This window comes from Saimiri boliviensis, chromosome 4 (genome assembly GCF_048565385.1).
Source record: "Saimiri boliviensis isolate mSaiBol1 chromosome 4, mSaiBol1.pri, whole genome shotgun sequence".
Classification (NCBI taxonomy): Eukaryota; Metazoa; Chordata; class Mammalia; order Primates; family Cebidae; genus Saimiri; species Saimiri boliviensis.
The window spans coordinates 32,964,902-32,989,251 of NC_133452.1; the positions used below are offsets into that span (position 1 = coordinate 32,964,902).

The 24,350-nt window shown below is 41.9% G+C and overlaps 1 protein-coding gene across 2 annotated transcripts in view; it reads left to right on the forward strand.

The window, feature by feature from the left end:
* The window catches only part of MAP3K5 (mitogen-activated protein kinase kinase kinase 5), a 236,862-nt gene that overhangs the window by 406 nt on the left and 212,106 nt on the right, over nt 1-24,350 (forward strand). Inside the window, exon 2 of one of the 2 annotated variants that reach the window (XM_074397398.1) lies at nt 219-894. In XM_074397398.1, coding sequence (XP_074253499.1) covers nt 219-894 — 676 coding nt within the window. Of the gene's footprint in view, nt 1-16; nt 895-24,350 lie in introns of those variants that run through there. The other variant, XM_003932483.4, reaches the window with a different exon arrangement.

The following is a 24,350-nucleotide window of genomic DNA, read 5'->3' on the forward strand; positions in this document are numbered from 1 at the left end:
TGCACCCAGGGGGCGCCCTTCCTGGCCCCTCCCAGAGCGGCCGGGACGGAAGGAGCTGCGCGGCGGGTGGCGAGGGCGGGCTGCACCCCGAGCGCGGCGCCCTTGAGCTGCACCGCGGCGCAGGTTTGCGAGAAGACTTGTCAGCCGGCCAAGAAAAGGAAGCTCCGTCCCTTCCCGCTCACCCGGCTTCCCCACCCCTTGTACTCTAAACCCTGCAGCGGGCGAGCGGCGCGGCCACGGAGGCGCCGAGGAGGAGCGAGCCGCCGCCGGGCAGCGGCGTGCCCTCGGGGGAGAGGGCGCCGGAGAGGAGGCGGCGGCGCGGCGGCGAGGGCGCGGCGCGCGATGGCAGCTGCTTAGCCCGGCGGGCGCGGAGCAGCCCGGAGCTGTGGCTGGCCAGGCGGTGCGGCTGGGCAGGGGACGCCGCCGCTGCATCCCGGCCAGGAGAGATGAGCACGGAGGCGGGCGAGGGCATCACTTTCTCCGTGCCACCCTTCGCCCCCTCGGGGTTCTGCACCATCCCCGAGGGCGGCATCTGCAGGAGGGGAGGAGCGGCGGCGGTAGGCGAGGGTGAGGAGCACCAGCTGCCACCGCCGCCGCCGGGCAGCTTCTGGAACGTGGATAGCGCCGCTGCCCCTGGCATCGGGTGTCCCGCAGCCACCTCCGCGAGCAGTGCCACCCGGTGCCGGGGCAGCTCTGGTGGTGGAGGCAGCCGACGGACCACGGTGGCATATGTGATCAACGAAGCGAGCCAGGGGCAACTGGTGGTGGCCGAGAGCGAGGCCCTGCAGAGCCTGCGGGAGGCGTGCGAGGCGGTGGGCGCCACCTTAGAGACCCTGCATTTTGGGAAACTCGACTTTGGAGAAACCACGGTTCTGGACCGCTTTTACAATGCAGGTGCGTTTGTTACCCCTTTCCCATCCTGCGCGGTCGGGACCCGTGTTTAACCTGTCGGTCTTTGGGGCGTTTTATTCTTCTGGGCGGGAAGCATTTACTTCTTGCCCCACTTTGGGGGCAGCGAGCGGCGCTGCGTGACTGCGCCTGTCGTTCGCCGCTCCGGGGAGAGCGTGTGTACCTGTGTCAGGGTCTGTGTGTATTTGTGCGACAGACGCATGGATCCACCCACCGCCCAGCGCTGGAGCCCTGGGTCCTTGAGATCAACCTGAAGAACTGTTTTCCAGCAGTGGGAAATGTTTGCCCCAGTCATTCCTTCTCCATTCAGGATCTCGGTTTCGCTTCTGTTAGGTTGGATCCCTGTTTTCCTTCTGCAGATGCCTGTGACCGTTTTAGATGAGGTTCTCTTTTTCTTTGTGTAATTTTGAGAGTACAGGAACGATGACATGCCACATAGCCAGCTGCACGCAGTGTGTAACTATATTAATTTGCATGCCGTGTTGCGATCTTCCCAACTCATCTTACCTTCAGTAAGTTTTAGTAGCTTGAACTTCTCATCTCTCACTAACCCGGACTTTCAAGTAATTACAGTGCTTTCAAAGGCAATAACATCACAATTTACACTGAACTTGTGTGGTATCTTTGTAAGGATTTTGGTGAGAGAACCAGGGTCTTTTTAAAAATTACCCCATATACCATGGTGGGCTAGAAAGTTTATTATTTAACATTGTCTAAAACAACCATATGCTATCCTAATAACAACATTAGTTTGGCCGTTAAAGTGATTGCTAGCATAATCCATGAAAGAAATGCATCTTTTCAACCTATCTCAGATTTCAGAAAATGTTAAGGCAGTTCTAGTAACTGAAGCAATTAACTGCCTGTTAGCAAATGTTAGCACTAATACCACGTTATGGAAATTAACTTTAGCCCCCTTTATATCCTGTGTTGAGAATATATACATGTTTATGTTTATATTTGTGGGTAAAAACCTGGTTCATTGGTTTCAAAACAATATACTTCTTGCATTTGTGATCACATAAAAGGCTTTATTTTCCAATTTTGTTTTTAGTTCTGAATCTCTTCAGCCTCTTCCAAGCACCTGAAGTAGGCTTATGTCAGTCTTGGAATTCAGCCAAAGCTGAGTATTTTAAGAACAACAAGAACTTCATGTTAAAGAAGCCAGACTAAATAAACTAGGACTTTCTGGTTCTGGTATTTTTAAAATAGTTTTGGTCTTCGTAACCGAGCATGGATATAATATATTATAGCTTGATTCTTTGGGTAGCTTGCTATAAAAGTTACATCAACATAACTTTTCTAAAAATTATGGCACTCTTATTTTTGGATTATAATTTGGAAGAAGCTTCAAAGAACTAAGATATGAGAGGAAAATACCCAACTGAACACTTGAGCCTATTTTTATTGCACTGATTGGGTGTTTTTTTCTAGGGCTCTAGAAAAAAAATCTTAAACTCTAAGTTAATTTGAAAGAAACTTTCCTAACAAGGCTTAACTTTCTGTTACTCTCCAAACACTGCCTCTGGGAAAGGGAGAGAGAATGATTACAAGGGAGCTGACAGTTTGAGTATATTTCATTGAATCTTCCAAACAAGCCTGTGAAGGAAGTACTTACCTTCACAGTGGGTGGGAAAACCCAGAGAGCCCTAACTGGCCCTGGGTTTCATAGGGAGTAAGGGACCAAAGCAGGAGTCTACTTCAGGTGGCTGACCCTAAAAGGTCATGCTTGGGCCCAGTACAGTGTCTCACACCTGTAATCCCAGCACTTTGGGAGGCCAAGGCGAGTGGATCTCCTGAGGTCAGGAGTTCAAGACCAGCCTGGCCAACATGGTGAAACCCCATCTCTACTTAAAAGACAAAAACTAGCCGGGTGTGGTGGCACATGCCTGTAGACCCAGTTGCTTGGGAGGCTGAGGCAGATCTCTTGAACCTGGGAAGCAGAAGTTGCAGTGAGCTGAGATTGTACCACTGTACTCCAGACTGGGTAACAGAGTGAGACTCTTGTCAAAAAAAAAAAAAAAAAAAAAGGTTATACTTGGCCCTTGCTTCCTCCATTTAGGTGGGCTGAGTTACTGTCAGAATCAAGGAAAGCTTACTATCTTGGAATCAGGTGAGTGAGCTGGCAAAGATCTTACCAGGCATTTAGGTACATATGATAGTGGAGAGGGCATGCTCTGGGAAGCCTCTTGTTCCTGGGTCAGCTCTGTCACTTCCTACTGCTTCTTTCAAACTAGACAGGCCTCTGTTTAACTCTCCCCATCTGGGTGGCACGAACTCCGAGGATGAGTGCCTTCTTATTCAGCATGGAAGCATGAAAATGTGACAGAATGAAGGTGCTGCATCAGTTTCATCCACACTCTGTTTTTATCTTATTTTATTTTATTTAGGGACAGGGTCTCACTCTGTTGCCCAGTTTAGAATGCAGTGGCACGATCATGGTTCACTGCAGCCCGGAACACTTGGGCTCTGGTGATTCTCCTGCCTCAGCCTCCCAAGTAGCTAGGACTACAGGCATGAGGCACCACACTGGGCTATTTTTATTTTACTTTATTTTTTCGTGGAGACAAGGTCTTGCTATGTTGCCCAGACTGGTCTCAAACTTCTGGTCTCAAGCAATCCACCTGCCTTGGCCTCCCAAAGTGGGATTACAGGCGTGAGCCCTGTACCCAACCTTCCTTTGTTTTTCTAAACTAAGGGCTGTGGAGTTTGATGGTAGTAGAACTGATTTTCTTCTGACTTGTAAGACGGCTTGTTCTTCCTCCATCAGGGGTTGACAAACTTCTGTAGAGGTCTAGATACTAAATATGTTAGACTTTGCAATTAAAAAAAACAAAAAACAAAAAAGCCTTTATTTCAGAATCAGAGAGTATTTGTGCAGGTTTGTTACAGAGATACATTGTGTGATGCTGAGATTTGGGGTATGAATGGATCCGTCACCCAGGTGGCGAGCATTGTACCCATAGGTGGTTTTTCAGCCCCCTCTCTTTTCTCCTTCTGGTAGTCTTCCCCGTCTGTTGTGGCTATCTTTAAGTTTACATCTACCTAATGTTTAGCTCCCACTTACAAGTGAGAACATGCAGTATCTGGTTTTGGTGTCTTTTTGGTAGAACGATTTATTTTCCTTTGGGTATATACCTAGTATGGGATTACTGGGTCGAATGGTAGTTCAGCTCTTTGGTCTTTGAGAAATCTCCAAATTGCTATCTATGGTGGCTGGACTAATTTACATTCTCACCAACAGTGTATAGGTATTCCCTTTTCTCTGCAGCCTCACCAACATCTGCTATTTTTTGACTTTTTAACAAAAGCCATTCTGACTGGTGTGAGATATTATCTCATTGTGGTTTTGATTTGCATTTTCCTGATGATTAGTGATGAGCATTTTTTCATGTTTGTTGGCTGTTTGTATGTCTTCTTCTGAGAAATGTCTGTTCATATCTCTTACCTACTTTTTAATGGGGTTGCTCTTTATGCTTGTTAGTTTGTAGACCTTTCTTAACTGCATTGTTTGTGAATATTTTCTCCCATCCTGAGGGTTGTCTGTTTACTCTCTTGATAGTGTCTCTTGTGCGGAAGCTCTTTAGTTTAATTAAGTCCCATTTGTCATTTTTGTTTTCATTGCAACTGCTTTTGAGGACTTAGTAATAAATTCTTTCCCAAGGCCAATGTAGAAAGGTATTTTCCTAGGTTTTTTTCTAGGATTCTTATGGTTCGAGGTCTTACATCTAAATCTTAATCCATCTTGAGTGAATTTTTGTATATGGTGATAGATAGGGGTCTGATTTTATTCTGCATGTGGTTAGCCAGCAGTCCTTATTGAATAGAGAGTCCTTTCCCCATTGCTTATTTTTGTTGACTTTGTCAAAGATCAGATGGTATTAGGTGTGCGGCCTTATTTCTTGAGGTCTCTTTCACAACTTCTCAGCTCTGCCCTTGTTACTCAGGACCTAAACAAATGATCGTGACTATGTTCCAACCAAACTTTATTCACGGACACTGAAATGTGAACTTCATATACTTCACAAAGTATTCTTTCTTGTTTTATAACCATTTTAAAATGTAAAAACCATTCTTAGCTTGCAAGCCATACTCAACAACAGGTGGCCCGCATGTGCCATGCTGACCTTTGCTCTACACCCACGACCTGTACTTGAAAGTTGATTTTTTATGAGGTTGTGGGAAGAACACTGTCCTGCATATTAGATGTAGGTTTTCATCCCAGCTCTGCTGTGAACCATGTAATTGTGAGAACGGCCCTTCATTGCCTCCAATGGTGTTTCTTTGCCTGTAAAATTGATCAGGGTAGAAGTGAAGGGGGAATTGAACACAATTTTTAGGATTCCCTTATTTAATCCTGTGAATTTACGAAGGCAAGGTGGCATGGGATGCAGGCACAAAGCATTAGAGTAGCATTTTCAAGGTTTGGCTTTGGGTCCTGATTCTTTTATAACTTGGAACAATTCATTTAAAGTCTCAGAAGAGTGGAGTGTTAGAATAATTGGTATCTGAGATTCCATCTGGCTCTCCAATTATGTACTTTAAAATGACAACATTATTAAGACAAACGAATCATTTCAGTTTGGAGAGATGAAATGAACTGCTTATATAGATCATATTCCTGCCCCTGAGGAGCTCTGAGTTGGTGGGGAGGGCAGACCCAACGTCTTTGCCATAGCAGTGCCTCTGTGCCAGGATGCCCTGGGCTCTCAGGAAACAGCTTCAAAAATCAGACTGAGGGTGGGAAGGGTTCAAGGGTAGCTTCTTACACTTGTGTTTTGTTTGTTTGCTTTTTTCCTTTTTGTGGAAAATGGGGTCTCGCTATATTGCCCAGGCAGGTCTCAATTTCCTGGGCTCAAGCTATCCTCCTGCCTCTGCCTCCTTAAGAGTTGGGATTACAGGCATTAGCCACCACACCTGGCAAGGGGTAGCATCTTAAAGGATGTGACACCTGAAGTGAAATGGCAGGGTAAGCAAGGACGGCCTAATAAAGATCTCAGCGTTTTACATGGGAGACAATGATGTTTGAATAGCTCTATCTAATGGAGTGAATAAGAACTTAGTCTCAGCTACTCAGCAGGCTGAGGTCGGAGGATCCCTGGAGCCTGGGAGGTTGAGGCTACAGTGAGCTGCCATCATACCACTGTAGTCCAGCGTGGGTGACAGAATGAGACCTTGTTTCAAAAACAAAAACAAACAAAAAAAACCTTGAAGTTTGGTAACATTTAAAAAAAACTTTCCTGATCTTTATGTACTGGTGCCTTTTTAAAGAAGAGGTTGCAGTTAAAGGTTTTCACTGATTTTTCTCAATCTGATTTCTATTTAACTATATTTTGATTTCTTCTTTGACTACACTTGTCATTTGCTTTTTCATTTTCTTTCTGAGGTGAAACTAATGCTCTATTAATGCTTTTATGAAAATTCATCTTATTTACATATACAAGAGACTGTCACTCAGAGACAGCAAAGCCAAGCTGACAATACCTCTTCTGAGTCCTCTGCATTATAGGCAGAACATTCTGGAAAAGTTAAGAGATGTCAGTACTATCGTGTTGCCCTTTGTAGGTGGACAGATCCCAACTGGGAAGCTCTCCCCCAAAAAAATTTTTTTTGAGACAGAGTGTCACTCTTTTTGTCCAGGCTACAGTGCAGTGGCTCAGTCTCAGCTCACTGCAGCATCTGCTTCCCGAGTTCAAGTGATTCTCTTGCCTCAGCCTCCTGAGTAGCTGGGATTACAGTGGTGTGCCACCATGTCCAGCTAATTTTTTTCGTATTATTAGTAGAGATGGGGTTTCACCTTCTTGGCCAGACTGGTCTCAAACTCCTGACCTCAGGTGATCCACCCAACTTGGCCTCCTAAAGTACTGGGATTACAGGCATGAGCCACTGCACCCAGACCTAAATTTTTCTTTTTTTAGTGGACATCAATTCTGTTATTCTCTCATTTTGCTTATGAAAATACTGAACCTTGAAGAGGTTTTATTCATTCACTCAGGTTAAATATTTGAAGGTTCTTGCTTGGAGCACACTTTTCTTAGAAACAGTATTGCACATGGTGGTCAGATTCTGGGACTAGCCTGTAGGAAGCCTGGTTAACATAGTGTATGGAACCATTCACAATTTTAAACATTTGGAAAAATTCTGTTTCTGAAACCTAAAACCGGGACTTTTCCTATATTAGACCAGTGACTTGCTTTTATCCAGCCCTTGGTAGCATCTTGGCCAGATGTAGGAGAAGCATCAGCTTGGAGTGGTGGCATTGGTGGCACTGTGGAGAGATAGGGGACAAAGGGAAGATCAGGTGGCTGCAGGGAGATGAGGGATGCTGTGTGAAGGAGGAGCCAATGCCTGCAGGAGATCTAAGAACACTTTCACCTCCTTCCGGCTGCTTCCCCTTCAACTTCCTGCCGAGGTAAGACCCAGGGACGCTGCCGTGCTCAAGGCCACCTCACTCCCTCAGTGGACACAGGGTAGATTGGCTGCCCGCTTCCCATTTCCTTGCCACCAGCCTTCACAGCTGCCCGGGCCTTTTAGCTTGGCTCACTGCAGATTGCAATCTCTTACTCAGCCTTTCACCCTGTAGCAATCGTAACAGGAAGGAAGCACATGCTAGTTGAAATTGTAAGAATTTAGCTTTTCTATTTTCATCCGTAGTATGTTCCCACTTCACCTGAGCTTGTGTTAATATGCCGTCTTGCTGGAGAGGCATTTGACCTTGCTGGGCTTTGGCTCTAACTTGCATCCAACAAAGCTTCTTAGGACTTCTAATCTTATTTGGTAAAACCATAAAACAAAACAGAACATAACCTTGTATTCCATCTATCCCAGATGGAGAAGTTCTTGAAAATTTTCCAGCCCACTTCTGCATTTCTACTTGCAATATACTTTCCAAGTATATCATCTCATATATTTTGAAGGAAAGGATAAAGTCTATATTTCCTAAATAATGTTTCCCATGAACCAGTTAAAAAAAATTGGAGGATGACTTGTGTTTGCCAACATTTAAATTTTTCCCTGTAAGGGTATTGTAAGTAGAGAGAGAGAGAGAGTGAGGAAGAGAGAGAGAGAGAGAGAGAGAGAGAGAGAGAGAGGAAAATCAACAACCAGCTACCTATTGCCATGATTTCCTGAAGAGAAGTTTTATGTTAAAAAAAATTAGAAGGGGATGTAACCTTAGAATAAAGGACAGATCTTTGCATAACAGAAATGGATGGAAAAACTCATGACATTATTTTTTTTTCCCATTTCTCCATGGATGAGTGAAAACTTTATCACACCTGTCAACAGAGTTGTGTTTGAGAGCCTCTGATTGGAACCGCCCTGCAGCCCCTTCCCACCTTTCAGCCATTGCATCATGTGTAAAACGAGCCTTAGTAAAATTATCAAAAGAGCAAATGTACATAAGCTCATAAGGGAAAACTCTGGTGAGGAAGGGATTTTGAAACCTCCTAGTGGTGTCCAACACATGGTTTTTCTCTGAGCTTTTCACGTTCCCTGGCACACCATCGCGGCAGCTGCCACCCACCCCGCACGAACTGACAGCATTGTGCTGCTTCTTGCTTTCTTGGATAATGGGTCAATTAAGGCAAAACTATAATTTTTTAAAAAGAGCTTAAATAGAAAATTGGATGGAAAAAAGCAAAATCAAAAAGAAAACTCCAGAGCACAAAAATAGATGTTTTTAGAGGACCGATTTCTTACCCCACGTAATCAACTGCATGTTGTCATGACTGGCCCTGCCTCTTAGGCTGCCGGGATCCTGCTTCCTTTCTTAAGTTGGTCACCTTTTGTCTGCTCGAGACATTTATCAGTTGGTAGTTCACGCTGGCTCCATCTCTAGGTGCAGCCTATGTGTTATATAAGCGCGGAACACAGGCTTGTCTCACCAGTGGCCTTAGCTGGAGCCAGCCTTCTGGGAGTTCTCTGTTTACAGGGCAGTTCCCCTCTGGTGGCTGTAAGAACTGTGACCTGCTTCCTGTTTCAGACATCTGGTTAGAGGGCCATTCAGTTCCTGTTTCTGGTTTGCAGGATAAAAGTGCTTCACACCTTCGTTGGGGAGCAGTGGGAGATGGACAAGCACAAAGTTTAGTAAATGTGCAAGTCTCTCCAGCATGAGGCACCAACTGTGACTATTTTCCAAGTAGTTCCTCCAAGTGATCCCTTCAAACACCATCCCAAGCCAGGAAAGTAGAGAAAAAAACCACAGGAAAAGACACTGTTGGCTGCTGACTCCAGGGCTGACAGTGAGCTGTGCAATGATGGCCCCTCCCAGGAGGCCATTCCAGGGCCTTTTATCACATGTTCCCCTTTCCATGGGACCCTCACTGTGGCTGTAGAACATGCTAGCATTTCCTCCACTCCACCTGGGGCAAGATGAGTGTGGGGAATGTGGTGAGGGTGGGCAGCGTGGCAGGAACCCACAGCTCCGTGGTTATCAGAAGAAATTGGGAACCCACAGCTTAAAAGGTATATCTTGAAGACAGCCTCATCTTCCTGTAATTTGGATATAGGTAGGTGGGGAAAACTGGCTAGATATAAGAAAGATACCCTTATTGTCAGGGAGGAAAATTAAACTTGAAAAGTAAAGGAAATCAAGACAAAATGACAAATTAAAAATTCATTGGTGACTCTAATATATTGGTTCCTGTAGTTATTTATTTATTTATTTTTTAAAGACAGTCTCCCTGTGTCACCCAGGCTGGAGTGCAGTGGCATGATTTCGGCTCCAACTACAACCTCTGCTTTTTCCAGGCTCAAGTGATCCTCCTACTTTGAGTACAACCAAGCCTGGCCAATTTTTGTATTTTTGTATAGAGATGGGGTTTTACCATGTTGCCCAAGCTGGTGTTGAACTCCTGGACTCGAGTAATCCTCCTGCCTCAGCCTCCCAAAGTGCTGGGATTATAGGCATGGGCCACTGCGTCTAGCCTAATTGTTTTAGTGTATTAGTTTTTCTTTTTGGCCAGAGGTATTGACTAGAGACACTGATCTAAGTATGTGCCAGCTTAGTGGAAAAGCAGGAAGGATACGAGACAAAGCTGATTTTCCAAATCTTGTCTAATTGTTCCAAAAATGTAAAGAATTGAGCACTTACATTTTATATAAATTTTATTTTGTAGTGTTTATGGTTTTCCAAAGGAAAACAGAAAAACTAAAAGATACATAATTGAAGCTACATTGTGGTAATTTTCTTAGGGGAGACAGGAGAGAGAATTGTAAATATTAAGAGCATCTCCTCTTTAATCACAGTGGAGCAGATCTGTGTAACTTAAATGCCACAGAAGTCAAACAGGGTAACAGAAAACAGTCCGCTATAAGCAGACGTTTTCTGTTACAGTAGTTCATCAACGATGAGGAAAGCAATTGCCTTTGGTATATGATTCATACAGGAAGTAAGTTATATTCCTTTGTACAGGAAATCTATAAAAATGGTTGAGACCAGTTATATCAGTACTTTTCAAACCTGTGAACTCTTAAGAAACAGAAACATGAAGGAGAGCTGCCCTAGTGAGCATCAATCAACGTTAGGTTATCTGTCCACTGACCCCAAGCCACATAAAAACAAGCCTTGCCTAAGCCAGATAATTCTCTCTCCTTTAAAAAATTTTGATTACCTCTTTTTCTTTTCTTTTCTTTTTTTTTGAGACAGGGTCTCACTCTGTCGCCCAGGCTGGAATGAAGTGGCTCAATCATAGCTCACTGCAACCTCTAACTCCTGGGCTCAAGGGATTTTCCCACCTTAGCCTCCCAAAGTGTTGAAATTATAGGCATGAGCCACTGTGCCTGGCCTAATTACTCCTATTTCTTATTTTTAGAAAGTCATCCAAGGCTATTACATATCACTTTTTTTTTTTTCCAGTAGAGACAGGGTTTCGCCTTGTTTCCCAGGCTATGGTCTTGAACTGCTGGGCTCAAGCAATTCACTGACCACTGCCTCCCAAAGTGCTAGGATTATTGGCCTGTGCCACCATGCCCAGCCGTTCCAAATACCTCTTAATGTCACACTCAAGTTTTCTAATATGGTAATTGTGAAAATATCAGCTTAAAGCTGGGGCAACCAGGACAGGAGTGCTATTCCTGCTGTCCAGGGGCCATAGCTTTGGCCTCTAGCTAGATATTTCCCAGTTTATAATTTGATCACTCTGAGGTTTAGGCGATTTTATGCAGCTGGGTCAGAATGATAATGTAAATAAATCAGTTGTTCAATGCTACTCCTCTGCCTTTGATTCTCATACTCTTGAACCCAGGAGGCAGAGGTTGCAGTGAGCCGAGATCATGCCATTGCACTCTAGCCTGGTAACAGTGAGACTTTGTCTCAAAAAAAAAAAAAAAAAAAAAAAAAAAAAGATGATACTATTTCTTATAAACGAAGTAGACTGGGCAGTGTAATTAACTTTATGTTACAGTTGGAAAGGCTATGTGAGTGGCCAGATTAAATCAAGTGGTTGAATAGGAGGTCTTCCAACTTCCAAACGATACAGGTGTTTTGTTTGCTATTCTACAATTTCCACCTGCAGTGAAAAACATTTCAAAACATTTTGAAGTACATGTTCTGTTTAAGAGGATCAGTTCTCTTATTTTGGTCCACGATGGCAGTTATTATTGTGAGGAAGAGTCAGAGTAGTGACACAACTTTCTGATCGCCTCTTGCTAGCAGATTTTAGTGACATCTTAATCAGAAAACTCACTTAGGTTTTTCAGTCTGTGTCAACAAGGGAGCCAACTCAGTAGTGACTGCCAGTTGCTTGGCCTTAAGCTGTAAGTTGGGCTCTTCTCAGGCAAGTCTTGGGCTATTTTCTGGGCATAATGGTTACATGGACTGCGATAGACCAAAATCAACATTTCTCTCAACTGATCCAGAAAGTGGGGTTTACAGCACAGCCCGGGGACAGTTCTTTTCTTGTTTCCCTGAGACGTGCTGGCTCTGGAGTCTGATGCACTTTCCCTTAATGTGACAGCATATTCCTAGTAATTAAATTTCATAAGCATTTATTATTAATTGCCTATAATATGCCTCTTACTGAATCAGGCTGTATTGAAGAACTAAGCGGAAGAAGGCATACATCTTCAGGAGTATAAAGGTTTATAACGTATCTATTTGCATGGGAAAAACATTAAAAAATTTATGAAACATGTTAGTCAAAAAGAAAGTATATAAAATACTTTAACAGACACTTATGCATCTGCATACTACCTAAATAAAATAGCTAATAGCAGTTAAACATTTTGACATACTTGTTTTACTTCTCTTTGTTTTTTAGAAAAATAAATAATTCTGGGCAAAACTAAAAGCTTCTTTCTACCTCATCAATTTCCCTTCCTGGGAAAATGCATTCTTCATGGGAAGAACCATGTTACACTGTTCTAGGCTATAAGTTACAAAAATCTAAAATAATGACTCTTCAAATATAAACATATGCCAAATATTGAACGAATTTAGTATTTAATGAGAAAAACCAGAAAGATATTAAAACTGGTTGAAAGGAGAGTTCAAAGAGCAAATATTATATACACACACAAAATCAGGAATGGTGAAATGAACTTGCTAATACATGCAAAATTAGCTGATACTATGTAAGGCAATTCTATAAGTATAAATGTTGGAGCCATCTATTCTGGAGGGTGGAAATCAATTGTATCTCTACCAAACCATATTCATTTGTATTGCTGTGGACAAGAAATACTTGCTTTACTATCAGTTTGCACAAGGTAATATTTACCCCGACAGCATTGTAAAATGGCCAGATCACTAGGAGGACAATCAAAGGTACACACCCCTTTAAAATAAGGTAATTCCCACAGGGAGTGCTGCACTAAGCCAAGCCCTCCACTGAAAGGATACTCACAAGTCTTGGGCAACTCTTCCCTGCAGAAGGTTGGTCATTCTCAGCAGGCTCTATGCCTGTCTCTCCAAGTGCTCTGAACAACCTGACTTAAAGGACCTACTGCTGTCTGTGCTACTCTGCCATCTGAAGCTGAGAGGATCCCAGAATACCTTGCTTTAACCAGGGTTCCTAGTCATGGTTATTTTAGGTCAGGGAACATGTACAAATTGACAATAGGATGTCTGTCAGTCTCCTAGGTTTTGGATGTGAGAAGAGATACAAGCCATATGGCCATAACCAAGCCAGGAATATGCCAGTGGGATGCCTGCAGTGTCTGGAAAGCCAACTTCCTTCTTATTTTAGATTATCATTGTTAATATGGGACCTTCAGTTTAGACTGCTCCAAATAAGCCTATTTTATGGAGGAAAAAGTTTATATATTTTAGAGGGCTAGCACACTGCTGTAAAATTACACAAACTGACCAGCTGCTTAAATGACACTCTGGTCTTATAAATTAAAGCAAGATATATACAAACAGCATGCATTACTATGCACTAGGTGTATGTGCTAATCACTCTCTATGCGTGACTTTATTTAATATTTTTTCTTTTGTTTCTGAGACAGAGTCTCACTCTGTTGCCCAAGCTAAAGTGCAGTTGCATGATCATGGCTCACTGCAGTCTTGATCTCCTAGGACCAAGTGATCCTCCTGCCCCAGCCTCCCAAGTAGCTGGGACTGTAGGCATGCACCGGCACACTGGGCTCATTTTTTGTTTTTATTTTTATCTTTTATTATTTATTTGTTTATTTGAAACAGAGTCCAGACTGGAGTACAGTGGTGTGATCTTGGCTCACTGCAATCTCTGCCTCCCAGGTTACCATCCCCTGCTAATTTTTTGTAGTTTTAGTAGAGAAAAGGTTTCGCCATGTTGACCAGGCTGGTCTCGAATTCCTAGCCTCCAGTGATCTGCCCACCTTGGCCTCCCAGAGTGTTGGGATTACAGGTGTGAGCTGCCATGCCCAGCCTTATTTTTATTTTTTGTAGAGACATGATCTCACCATGTTACCTAGGCTGGTCTCAAGCTCCTGAGGTCAAGTGATCCTCCCGCATCTGCCTCCCAAAGTGTTGCCTTGGCATTACAGGCGTAAGCCCCTGTGCCTGATCTATTTAATCTTTAAAACAACTTTATGAGGCAGATAGCATCAGCCGATCAGTTTTTTTGTTTGGGGAAACTGAGTCCCCAAAACTATTGTTAGCAGTGGTCTCAGTGTCACATAGCTACTGAGGGGCAAAGTCCAATTCTGAACCCAAGTCTGTCAGACTCCAGAATCTATTAACTTATAACTATGTTCTCCTGTCTCACAGATATATGTTTTATATTTGAAAACATTGAAATTATTATTAATATCATGATTACAGGCATCACATAAGCAGATTTTTTTTTGCCTGCTTAAAATGCAAAATTTCTAAGTTCTATATAAAATTAGGTTAAAAAGGTGTAATTTCTGCCTTTTATGATTTTACAGCCTACCAGTTGAATTCAGCAATTTAATAAATAATTGTTGGGAGCCTACAACATGCGGGATTATATAGTGAAAAAGTAATGAATAAGTAAAAAAATCTGAAGGAATGTTTTAAGGACTTCATAATGTAGATCATTTCACTGAACTGTACACTTGAGAACAGTTTATTACTGCTATAAAAGATGTGAAAATGTATCGAAAATAAAAATCTTATGCAATAGTATACTATGCATTAGACCCCCCAGTTAATTTTTTAAATGAAATCAGTATCATAATGGAAATTGCTTAAATTCCAAGGTTTTATTAAAAACCGTTCAGATCTCATAAATATAGATAAAATATTATTAAATTTTTCTTCCAAGAGGGGTATTAAGATTCTTTAATTAAGAAGAACTTTTTTATATTGACTCTTATGGAAACAAGTAGAGTTATTGCCTGAGGTTTAGAACCTTTTTAAAAATATATTATTTTTCTAGTAATGGAATTTGAAGCCCCTCGTATTCATCTTTTCAGCTTGTGAAAAAATCTAGGTTGTTTTAGATAGTTAAAATGTGCCAACAATATAATTTCAATTTAGTATTTTTCTGGCCTGTGTTACATAATAAAATTGTGTTGCTTACTTGATGATATGTAGAATGTTTGGTTCTTGGCTGACAGAAAATAGTTAACCTGAATGCCAAGCTCTTGAATGGCTGGGCCAGAATAAGAATATCAAATAAACGAACCAGGTTCCCTTAGATAATAAAGGCAGATGTAGTGGGTGCATTGTCAATGTAGAACCATATCTATATTATGATATACATAAAACATGACTAAGGCAGAAATCTGGGCTACCTCTGAAGGTTCTAAGTAACATTCATGAATATATGCTTTATATAATATTTCTTTTTTTTTAATTTATGTAATATTTCTGATTGTTTTTGAGTCACATACAGTTGATGTGCGGTAGTTCTATCATGACATCTCCTAGATTTTTAGGATATTGGTCTTGGGAAATTAGTTTTGGTTGATCCAGTGAAAATTTGGGTTTCAAATCCAGACAGTAGGATTTGATTTTTCAAAAATAACTCCTCAACTGCACCACTGCACTTTAGCCTGGGAAAACGGAAGCCCTCTCTCAAAAAATAAAGCAACCAAATAACTCCTAGTCAGTTTCCCAGATATGCTGACCCGGTGTTTACTGTATACATAGAGTAAGAAAAGATTTGTAGATACTCTAGAGGAGCCTGGAGTCTGGTTTTAAAACCTGATATTTCTCTTAGCATGTGTATATTATTGCAAAGCAGGGTTGGGGCACAAGTTGCTTGGCTTGACCTAGTGAAAGAGAATAAAGTTGCAGCTTGCACGTGAGTTATGACAAGAATAGTTGGCTTGACTTTTCTTGCTGAGCAACTCAGTGTTACCAATATTTTATGTGCTTGAATATGCTTGAATTGACCTTGGCAGTTGGTAAATATGAAATAAAATTGAAAAGGAAATACTATCCTACTGTTAACGGAGTCCCAGACTCTTCTTTCCCTTATAAACTCAGTAGTGTAGACAACTCATTTAGCCATTAAATATGACATATGAGTGGGTTACCCAAGGACTGGTCCTGCTGTGATGATTAGAATCTCATTTTGCAGATCTTCGTTGTTTCCAAGCTGTCAGCATTAAGAAATTTTTGCAGTCACTTACGATTGTAACTTGATTACCATTTAACTTACAGGACCATTGTGTTAGTGCTTACTCATCCATTCAGCATGTATTCAAATAAAGGGCACATTTGTCGAATCAGTGTTAATTTTGATTAATTTATGTCAGATCAAGTTACAAGTGACAAAAATTCTTGCTTAGGAACATAGCGTGCTTACAAAGTTCATGCTTTAACATCCTTTTTAAGAAATATAAGATGCAAAGCCATACAAATTAAGAAGGCAGGCTGGGTGCAGTGGCTGACGTCTGTAATTCCAGCACTTTGGGAGGTAGAGGCGGGAGGATCACATGAGCCCAGGAATTCGAGACCAGACTGGACAACACAGGGAGACTGTGTCTCTACACAAACATGTTAAAACTTACCTGGGTGTAGTGGTGCACCCCTGTGGTCCCACCTACTCAGGAGGCTGAGGTGGGAGGATCATGTAAGTCCTGGGCAACAGAGTGAGACTCTGTTTACAGAAAAAGAGGTGAATTGCAGGAGCATTTCAAAGTTGCTAATGTTTAAACATTAGCAGTGTTCATTAGTGACAGGGTTAGGGAATGCCTTGCCTGGGGTTATGGGAAGTTTAGAAGTTCAGATAGAATCCTTTGGTTCTTGACTGTGTTTGTGGCAACAGAGGGCAGGCAAAGGCAGATAACTCCAAGCTAAAGAATTTGTCAGTGTTTGAGATTTGAGCTTAAGTAAACTTCTGGGAGTATTATGGTTAAATTTATAATGTCCTCACCTGTGGCTTGTTTGGTGCCCACTTGTAAAATCTTTGAGAAGGTTAAACCTTAATAGCAGCCGGGTGCAGTGGTTCATGCCCATAATGCCAGCACTTAGGGAGGCAGAGGCTGGTGGATCGCTTGAGCTCAAGAGTTCAGGACCAGACTGGGCAACATGGTGAGACCTCATCTCTACAAAAAATACAAAAATTAGCTCGTCATGGTGGTACACACCTGAAGTCCCAGGTACTCAGGAGGCTGAGGTGGGATGATCGCTTGAGCCAGAGGCTGCAGTGAGCTGTAATTGCACGGCTGCACTCCAGCATGGGTGACAGCAATGCTCTGTCTCAAAAAAATGGAAAATAAGACAGCCCCCAAACCTTAAAAACATACAAGTGACACTCTTCTACTTTAGCCGATTTGTGTATACACTTGGAACTAAAATTAAGATGTTGATGTATTTCCTTGGTTTGCCTGGAGAGACAGTTACACTGCAGGGTGAAATATAAATAAGTAATGAGAAAGTGCAGCCTCACAATTTCCAAGCTTCATAGAACTCACTTAGACTCTCTACTTAGGTTTTATCAAAGAATAGGTTTTTATCATATTAAATAGAGAATGAACATTCTTCTTGATGGATAGATGGATAATCTCTTGATTATTCTGGATTGGATCTTCTTATCATTTACCTGTTTGCAGGCTGTAAGTTAATTTCTAATTTGAAGTAACCCAAGAAGGGCCAGATCTCAGTGATGCCAGAAGGGAACACACTGTACACACAAAAGCTCTTGCCACTATGTTGTGACATTGCTTGAGAATTTTCAAGCAAAATTGCACTGTGGTATTTGTACATTGTCATGCCTTAATTTTTCCAGGCCACAACTATTTAATAGGTTTGTGTGTTTCTCTAAAAACATCATTAGACACATTGCCTAAGTTTGCAGAGGTGGATGTATGAAGCAATCATGATCTTTCTGTTTTCAGACTGTATGTTCTTTGGGTTATTCTCCTTGGTTTATTATCAGGGGAGTTGGAAGCATGTTATTAAGGAGCATTCTGGGCCAGTGGATATGCCACATTAAATTTGAGGTTTTCTGAGAGCATAGAAGAAGAAAAACCCTGTGATAGGAGAATTCGAGACCATCATCTGCTTAGTTACCTGGTCTACATGCTGAAAGCTTAATTTGAGACCTGGACTATGTTACGAGCTTCTGATGATTTAATATTTAGTCGATGAGAATTACTTTTTCAAGACTTGTCATTGTCCCATTTAGCCACAGCAGAAAGTATTACCCAACTTTTGAGCCATAATCTATACCTAATCTGTGGTCACCAGGGAAATTTCTTCCTGAATCCAGCATTGCATACTTATAAGCTTGACCTTAGCGTTCTTTTTCTTTTAAGGTATGAATAATCATGGAACTACTTAACCTTCTATTTTTATTCTCTCTTTAAGATCAGAATTTTTTTTTTTTTTACTGCATATTTCTGTTAGCAGCTCCTATCTATTCCCTCTTGAAATGGTATCTGAAGGCTGTTAAATAAATTCTGATTTGCTTTAAGGATTCAGTATTCAAATCATGCTTGATTCTTTGGGAGATTAAAAAAAAAAAAAAGCTGTTGCTCCATAGAGCTTGCATCATACGTGATATGACTAAGAAGGAACAACAGAAAAAGTCAAGTCCAATTTACACAATAATGAAAAATCTTTTGTTAGAGAGATCTGACAAGCAGCAGTTTCTGGTCCTTATTTTTTTTTGTGATGGAGTCTTGCTCTGTCACCGGGCTGGAGTGCAGTGGGGCAATCACAGCTCACTGCAATCTTTGCCACCTGGGTTCAAGCGATTCACCTGCCTCAGCCTCCCAAGTAGCTGGGACCACAGGCACGTGCCACCACACCCAGCTAATCTTTTACATTTTAGTAGAGACGGGGTTTCACCATGTTGGCCAGAATGGTCTCCTGACCTTGTGATCTGCCCGCCTCGGCCTCTCAAAGTACTGGGATTACAGTCATGAACCACCAAGCCTGGCCGGTTTCTGGTCCTTTAAAGAATTATTATAAGTTCCATGTCTCTTCTGTCTTGTTAACGCTGCATTTCTAGTACCTAAAAGAGTACTTGGCACTTGATACAGATTGATTGATTGAATATCACACTTTTTCCCCAGAGATGTTTTGATTACTGGTTTTGACGTCTGCTTTTTCTGCTTAAGTGTGAGTTAAGATCACATTTTATGGTTCTTGACATACCCCCAGTCTTCTGTATGAGTGTGTGACCTGTAGATGACACTTAATGATGTTTACAGAATATAATTCAATGATGTCATCCCTTTCCTGGAGGAGTGCACAGTCTGGTAAGGGACATCAGCCTATGAACATATTATATATATTGTGTGAATTGTTTGTTGTTGTTGTTTTTAAAAAATTGAGACTGAGTGTCACTCTGTCATCCAGGCTGGAGTGTAGTGGTGCAATCACAACTAATTGCAACCTTAACCTCCTTGGGCTCAGGCGATCCTCCCACTTCAGCCTTCTGAGTAGCTGGGACCACAGGTGTATGCCACCATTCTGGTTAATTTTTTAATTCTTTTTTTGTAGAGATGAGGTTTTACCATGCTGCCTAGGCTGGTGCTAATTGTTACAACAGAGGTTTATGTAAGGTCCTTTGTGAACACAAATCATTGAGGATTCTTCTGGGGGAGAAGGAAGTGGTGGAGGAGTTTGGCTAAGACATTGGACAGGAGATGACATTTGAACTGGGTTTTGAAGGAAAATGGTGAAAGCCAACATTTATTGAGCACTTAATACGGGCCAGGTATTTTATAATAAACCATGGAAATAAATGAATCTTTCCATAAGAAAGGGGTAGAATAAAGAGAGGGCCTGTGATAGAACTAAGGAAACACTGGCATTTCAAGATGGGTGGCTGGGCACGGTGGCTTATGCCTGTAATGTAATCCCAGCACTTTGGGAGGCTGAGGCAGGTAGATCACCTGAGGTCAGGCGTTTGAGACCAGCCTGACCAACATGGCAAAACTCCATCTCTACTAAAAATAGAAAAGTTAGCTGAGTGTGGTGTCGTGCGCCTGTGGTCCCAGTTACTTGGGAGGCTGAGGCATGAGAATCACTTGAACCTGGGAGGCAGAGGCTGCAGTGAGCTGAGACTGTGCCACTGCACCGCAGCCTGGGTGAAACAGCCAGACTCTGTTTCAAAAAGCAAACAAACAAACAGACAGAAAATAAAGATGGGCAGAGGAAGGCATCATCTAGTGAGAAAGGGAAGATAGTAAGGTGGTACTACAGATGGGAGAAAGTTCAGAGAGGGAGAGAGAAAAGGTGTTAGCTCTAAAAGCAATGCAAAGAGGGCTTGCCCGAAGGTCAGTCAAGTTGAAAGTTTCAGAGAAATAACTGGACTTGGAGATTAGGAAACCCCTAATAACTTCGCCAGAGTAGTTTCAGGAAAGCAGGTGGCCATAGATGTCAGGTACAGTGACTTGACTGATTTCTGGAGAACAACAGAAGGCATATAACAGGGAGTGTTATTTAAAGAAATGTGTTCCTGAGGGAAGCAGAAAGAGAAGGCAGTCTCTGGAAGCGGTGCAGGCTACTCCCAAGGTAAGGCACGTGGCCTGGTCCTGCTGGTATTCATGCCTCAGATGGGATGAGGTCAGCTGGCCTTTGTGGGCTCAGGTGTTAAACAGGATTTCCATGGGAACGTGGAAGGCAAATTCCCAACCACTGTCTTACAGTAACAACTTCTGGAGCATGACCCTTTGTAAATGTACTTGTTTTCTTGCTAATTTTAATTGGCTGAAAATAGAGTTGTTTTTCCTTCTGAGAATCTCTAACTTAGATAAATTAAAATTCACGGTGATACAGCTTAAGTTGAGAATTCTTGATTGGTTTGAACTCAGTTTACGGAAGCGTAGGACTTCTTTAGGAAGGGAACGTGCCCATCTCTCAGGCCAGAAAAGTCTTCCACACATCTGTCCCCAATGCCCAGATTTCACAGGCTTTTGGAAACTCAAGAATAAGAACAGGAACCCAAAATGCCTTTCTTGTTTTCTCAACCTCCTGAAACACTTAATTGCTCATAATGCTGGCTGCATAACAGTGAACATGATTCATTTTTAAAATGAGATATTTTTTGCTCAGTTTGCCACCTTACTTTGTAAACTTATAGTGGAAACACTTAACGTTTTTTTCAAAACTCTGCTTGTTTTTTTGGTTTTCTTCATCTTAAGCTTCCTAACCCCACCTCAGTGGAGGGCTGCTGTTAGTAGATTACCGAAATAAACCCTGGATTAACCTGCATAGTCTCACTACTGTGTGTGCATTCATTCATTTTCATTGCCTGTTCATCCATTCCAAAAAGAAGCCCCCCTGCTGCCCTCAACCATCCTCTTCTGAATAGGTACTATTGTGTTTACTGGCACATCTTGGAATGAACTCCCTTCCGACTTATCTGTATACAGAGAGGTGTACAATATTGACTGCTGTTTCTGTCAATACCTTCTGCAGGGTCTTCTGTGCCATGCTTACCACAGTAGGGTAGGAAGGAACACATTGCGTACAAACATTTCATATACTCAATATAGTAGAGAATTACTTTACTAGGGACTAAGGTCTTTCTCTCTCTTTATTAAAATAATGTGAGACCACAGGCTGAGCATGGTGGCTCATGCCTGTTATCCCAGCACTTTGGGAGGCTGAGGTGGGCAGATCACCTGAGGTCAGGAGTTTGAAACCAGCCTGGCCAACATGGTGAAACCCCCCATTTCTACCAAAAAATAAAAAAATTAGCTGGGTGTGGCGGTGTAGGCTTTTAGCCCCAGGTACTTGGGAGGCTGAGGCAGGAGAATCACTTGAACCTGGGAAGCAGAAGTTGCAGGAGCCGAGATCGTGCCACTACTCCAGCCTGAGTGACAGAGCAAGATTCTGTCTCAAAAAATAAAAAAAAATAAAAAATAGAGAGAACATTATAAAGCCAAATATTTTTAAAATCAGTTTTGAAAATCAGCTGTCAGGTTGTTGAGATGGAGCTGCTACAGGGTAGGTGAGACCCAAAGTGGAGCTCAGCTCAGGAGGGTTCTTGGCTTTGCCCAGGAAAGAATTCAAGGACAAGCCAAAGGTAGAAGAAAACAGCTTTATTGAAGAGGCAGTGTTACAGCTCTATGACTACTTCTTCAGTGCAGGGCTACTCAGTAGGCAAAGAATAGTAGCTCAGGGGAGCTTTGCAGTCATATTTATACCTCCTTTTAATTGCATGCAGATTAAGGGGTAGTTTATGCAGAAATTTCTAGGGAAGGGGTAGTAACTGTGGGTCACTAGGTCATTGCCATGGAAAGGGGCAGTAACTCCCTGGTATTGCCATGGCAACGGTAAATTGACGTGGCACACTGGTGGGCATGTCATTTTGTTGTTGAAAGCTGCTTCCGCTCTGGCTCTGGTTTAGCCAATCCTCAATCTGGTCCAGTGTCCAAGCCCCACCTCTGGAGTCAAGTCCTGCCTCCTACCCCAGTACGGAATGGTTTTTGATGACAGTAATAGTAATGATGATAATAATAATGAGATGAGGGTAGTAAGTTTTCTGTTTGCAGTAGGGGGAAATCAGCTAGGTTACATTCCTTTGGTTCATGTGAAATGAAGAAAATGCCCTTCTGGTTATCAGATAACTCCCTAATACACAGTGTAGCCCAGACCTCAGAGCTGTAGGTTAACATCTGCTCTACTCTCCATACTTGTACTTCCATACAGAAATTTGTTCTACTCTCTAGTTCCTAACATCACATTAAATGGCATCTAGTGTTTAAAACCAGAAATGTGCTTGAGATTCCTTTAATATAATAAGGAATTGTACACATATTATAAACATTAACCCTTTGTTTTTAAAAATTTATTATTTCCTTAGTTTTATGTTTATAGTCATAAATGTTTATGTTTTATATTTTGTTTATATCCCTTTAAAGGGATAGTTTTGACTAATTTAAAAATCTGTCAATTAATTCACATAAAAATTAAATCTAAAAATCTGCACTTTAGGTGCACCTAAAGTGCAGATTTTTGCTTCATACATATATCTGAGAAGTATTCATTTGTATTTTATTTTATTTTATTATTTTGAGAGACACAGTCTCTCTGTGTTGCCCAGGCTGAAGTCCAGTGGTGCTTTCATAGCTCACTACGGACTCAAATTCCTGGGTTTGGCTATCCTGCTTCAGCCTCCCAAAGTGCTGGGATTGCAGGTGTGAGCCACGTGCCTGGCCTGTATTTTCTTCTATAAAGTTTAATAAATGTTATTTTTATACTTGACTCTTACCTCCATCTTGAATTTATTTTGTTTTGTGATATAGGAAAAGTAATATGTCTGTATTGGAATCTACCATGATCGATGAGAGGAAACAATTTGTGGGCTAAGCGAAATTTATAAAGTTAACATTTCTTTAAATAGCATGTAGTATTTGGTCATGGTGTGGTCTGAAATATATGTTACTTGTATGAAAAAGATTTTCCCGGCCGGGCGCGGTGGCTCAAGCCTGTAATCCCAGTACTTTGGGAGGCCGAGGTGAGTAGATCACGAGGTCAAGAGATCGAGACCATCCCGGTCAACATGGTGAAACCCTGTCTCTACTAAAAATACAAAAAATTAGCTGGGCATGGTGGCACGTGCCTATAATCCCAGCTACTCGGAAGGCTGAGGCAGGAGAATTGCCCGAACCCAGGAGGCGGAGGTTGCGGTGAGCCGAGATCGTGCCATTGCACTCCAGCCTGGGTAAGAAGAGCGAAACTCCGTCTCAAAAAAAAAAAAAAAAAAAAAAAAAAAGATTTTCCCTTGCTTTTAAGGATTATACTGAAGATAATCTAATCTTTTCTACTTTGCTTAGAATTGCTATTATAAATATTGCACTGTTCTGTATGTATTGCATTGTACTGTAATATAATTTGTGAAAGGGGCTTAATGTCCCCTTTTACCATATGCCTCAGTTCATGCCCTAGGGGAGAGGTGCCCCCACATGGGACAGGAAGGGGCAAACTTAGTAGCGGTCATTTAATCACTTTTAGTGTAGCGTAGGAGTTACTGATGTATAGAGCAGCTGTCTATTTTAAACTTCACTTTTTCCCTCTTTCCTCCGTCTGTCGCTTTTTCTCTACCTCTCTTCCTCCTTCTCTTGCTCCCTTCCTCCCTTCCTTTTCTCCTTCCTTCCTTCCTCCCTTCTTCTCTTCCTTTAGTGCCCTTTGGTTGGGTTGGCCTCGTGTGCCAGACGTTAGGGCTAGAAAGTGAATGAGACACGGACCCTGCCATAGAATACTCAGTGCTGGTGGGCTTCCCTCTTCCGTCTCCTCACTATTTGTTTTTCTGTTTATTTTTGCCCCCAACCCACTTCTGTGTTTTTAAACTTATTTTAAATTCTCTCTTCTTCTCTTCTACTTTTAAATTTATTTTTAAAATGGAGAAATAATTTATATACCATAAAAGTCACCATTTTAAAGGACTGTATACAACTTGGTGGTTTTCAGTAGATTCACAAAGTGTGCAACCATTACCAATATCTAATTCCAAAACATTTTTAGTACCTCAAAAATAAACCCTGTAACCATTTGCTGTTACTCCCCGTATCTCCCTTCAGCCAGCCCTTGGCAACCACTAACCTGCTGTCTCCGTGGATTTGCCTATTCTAGATATTTCTTA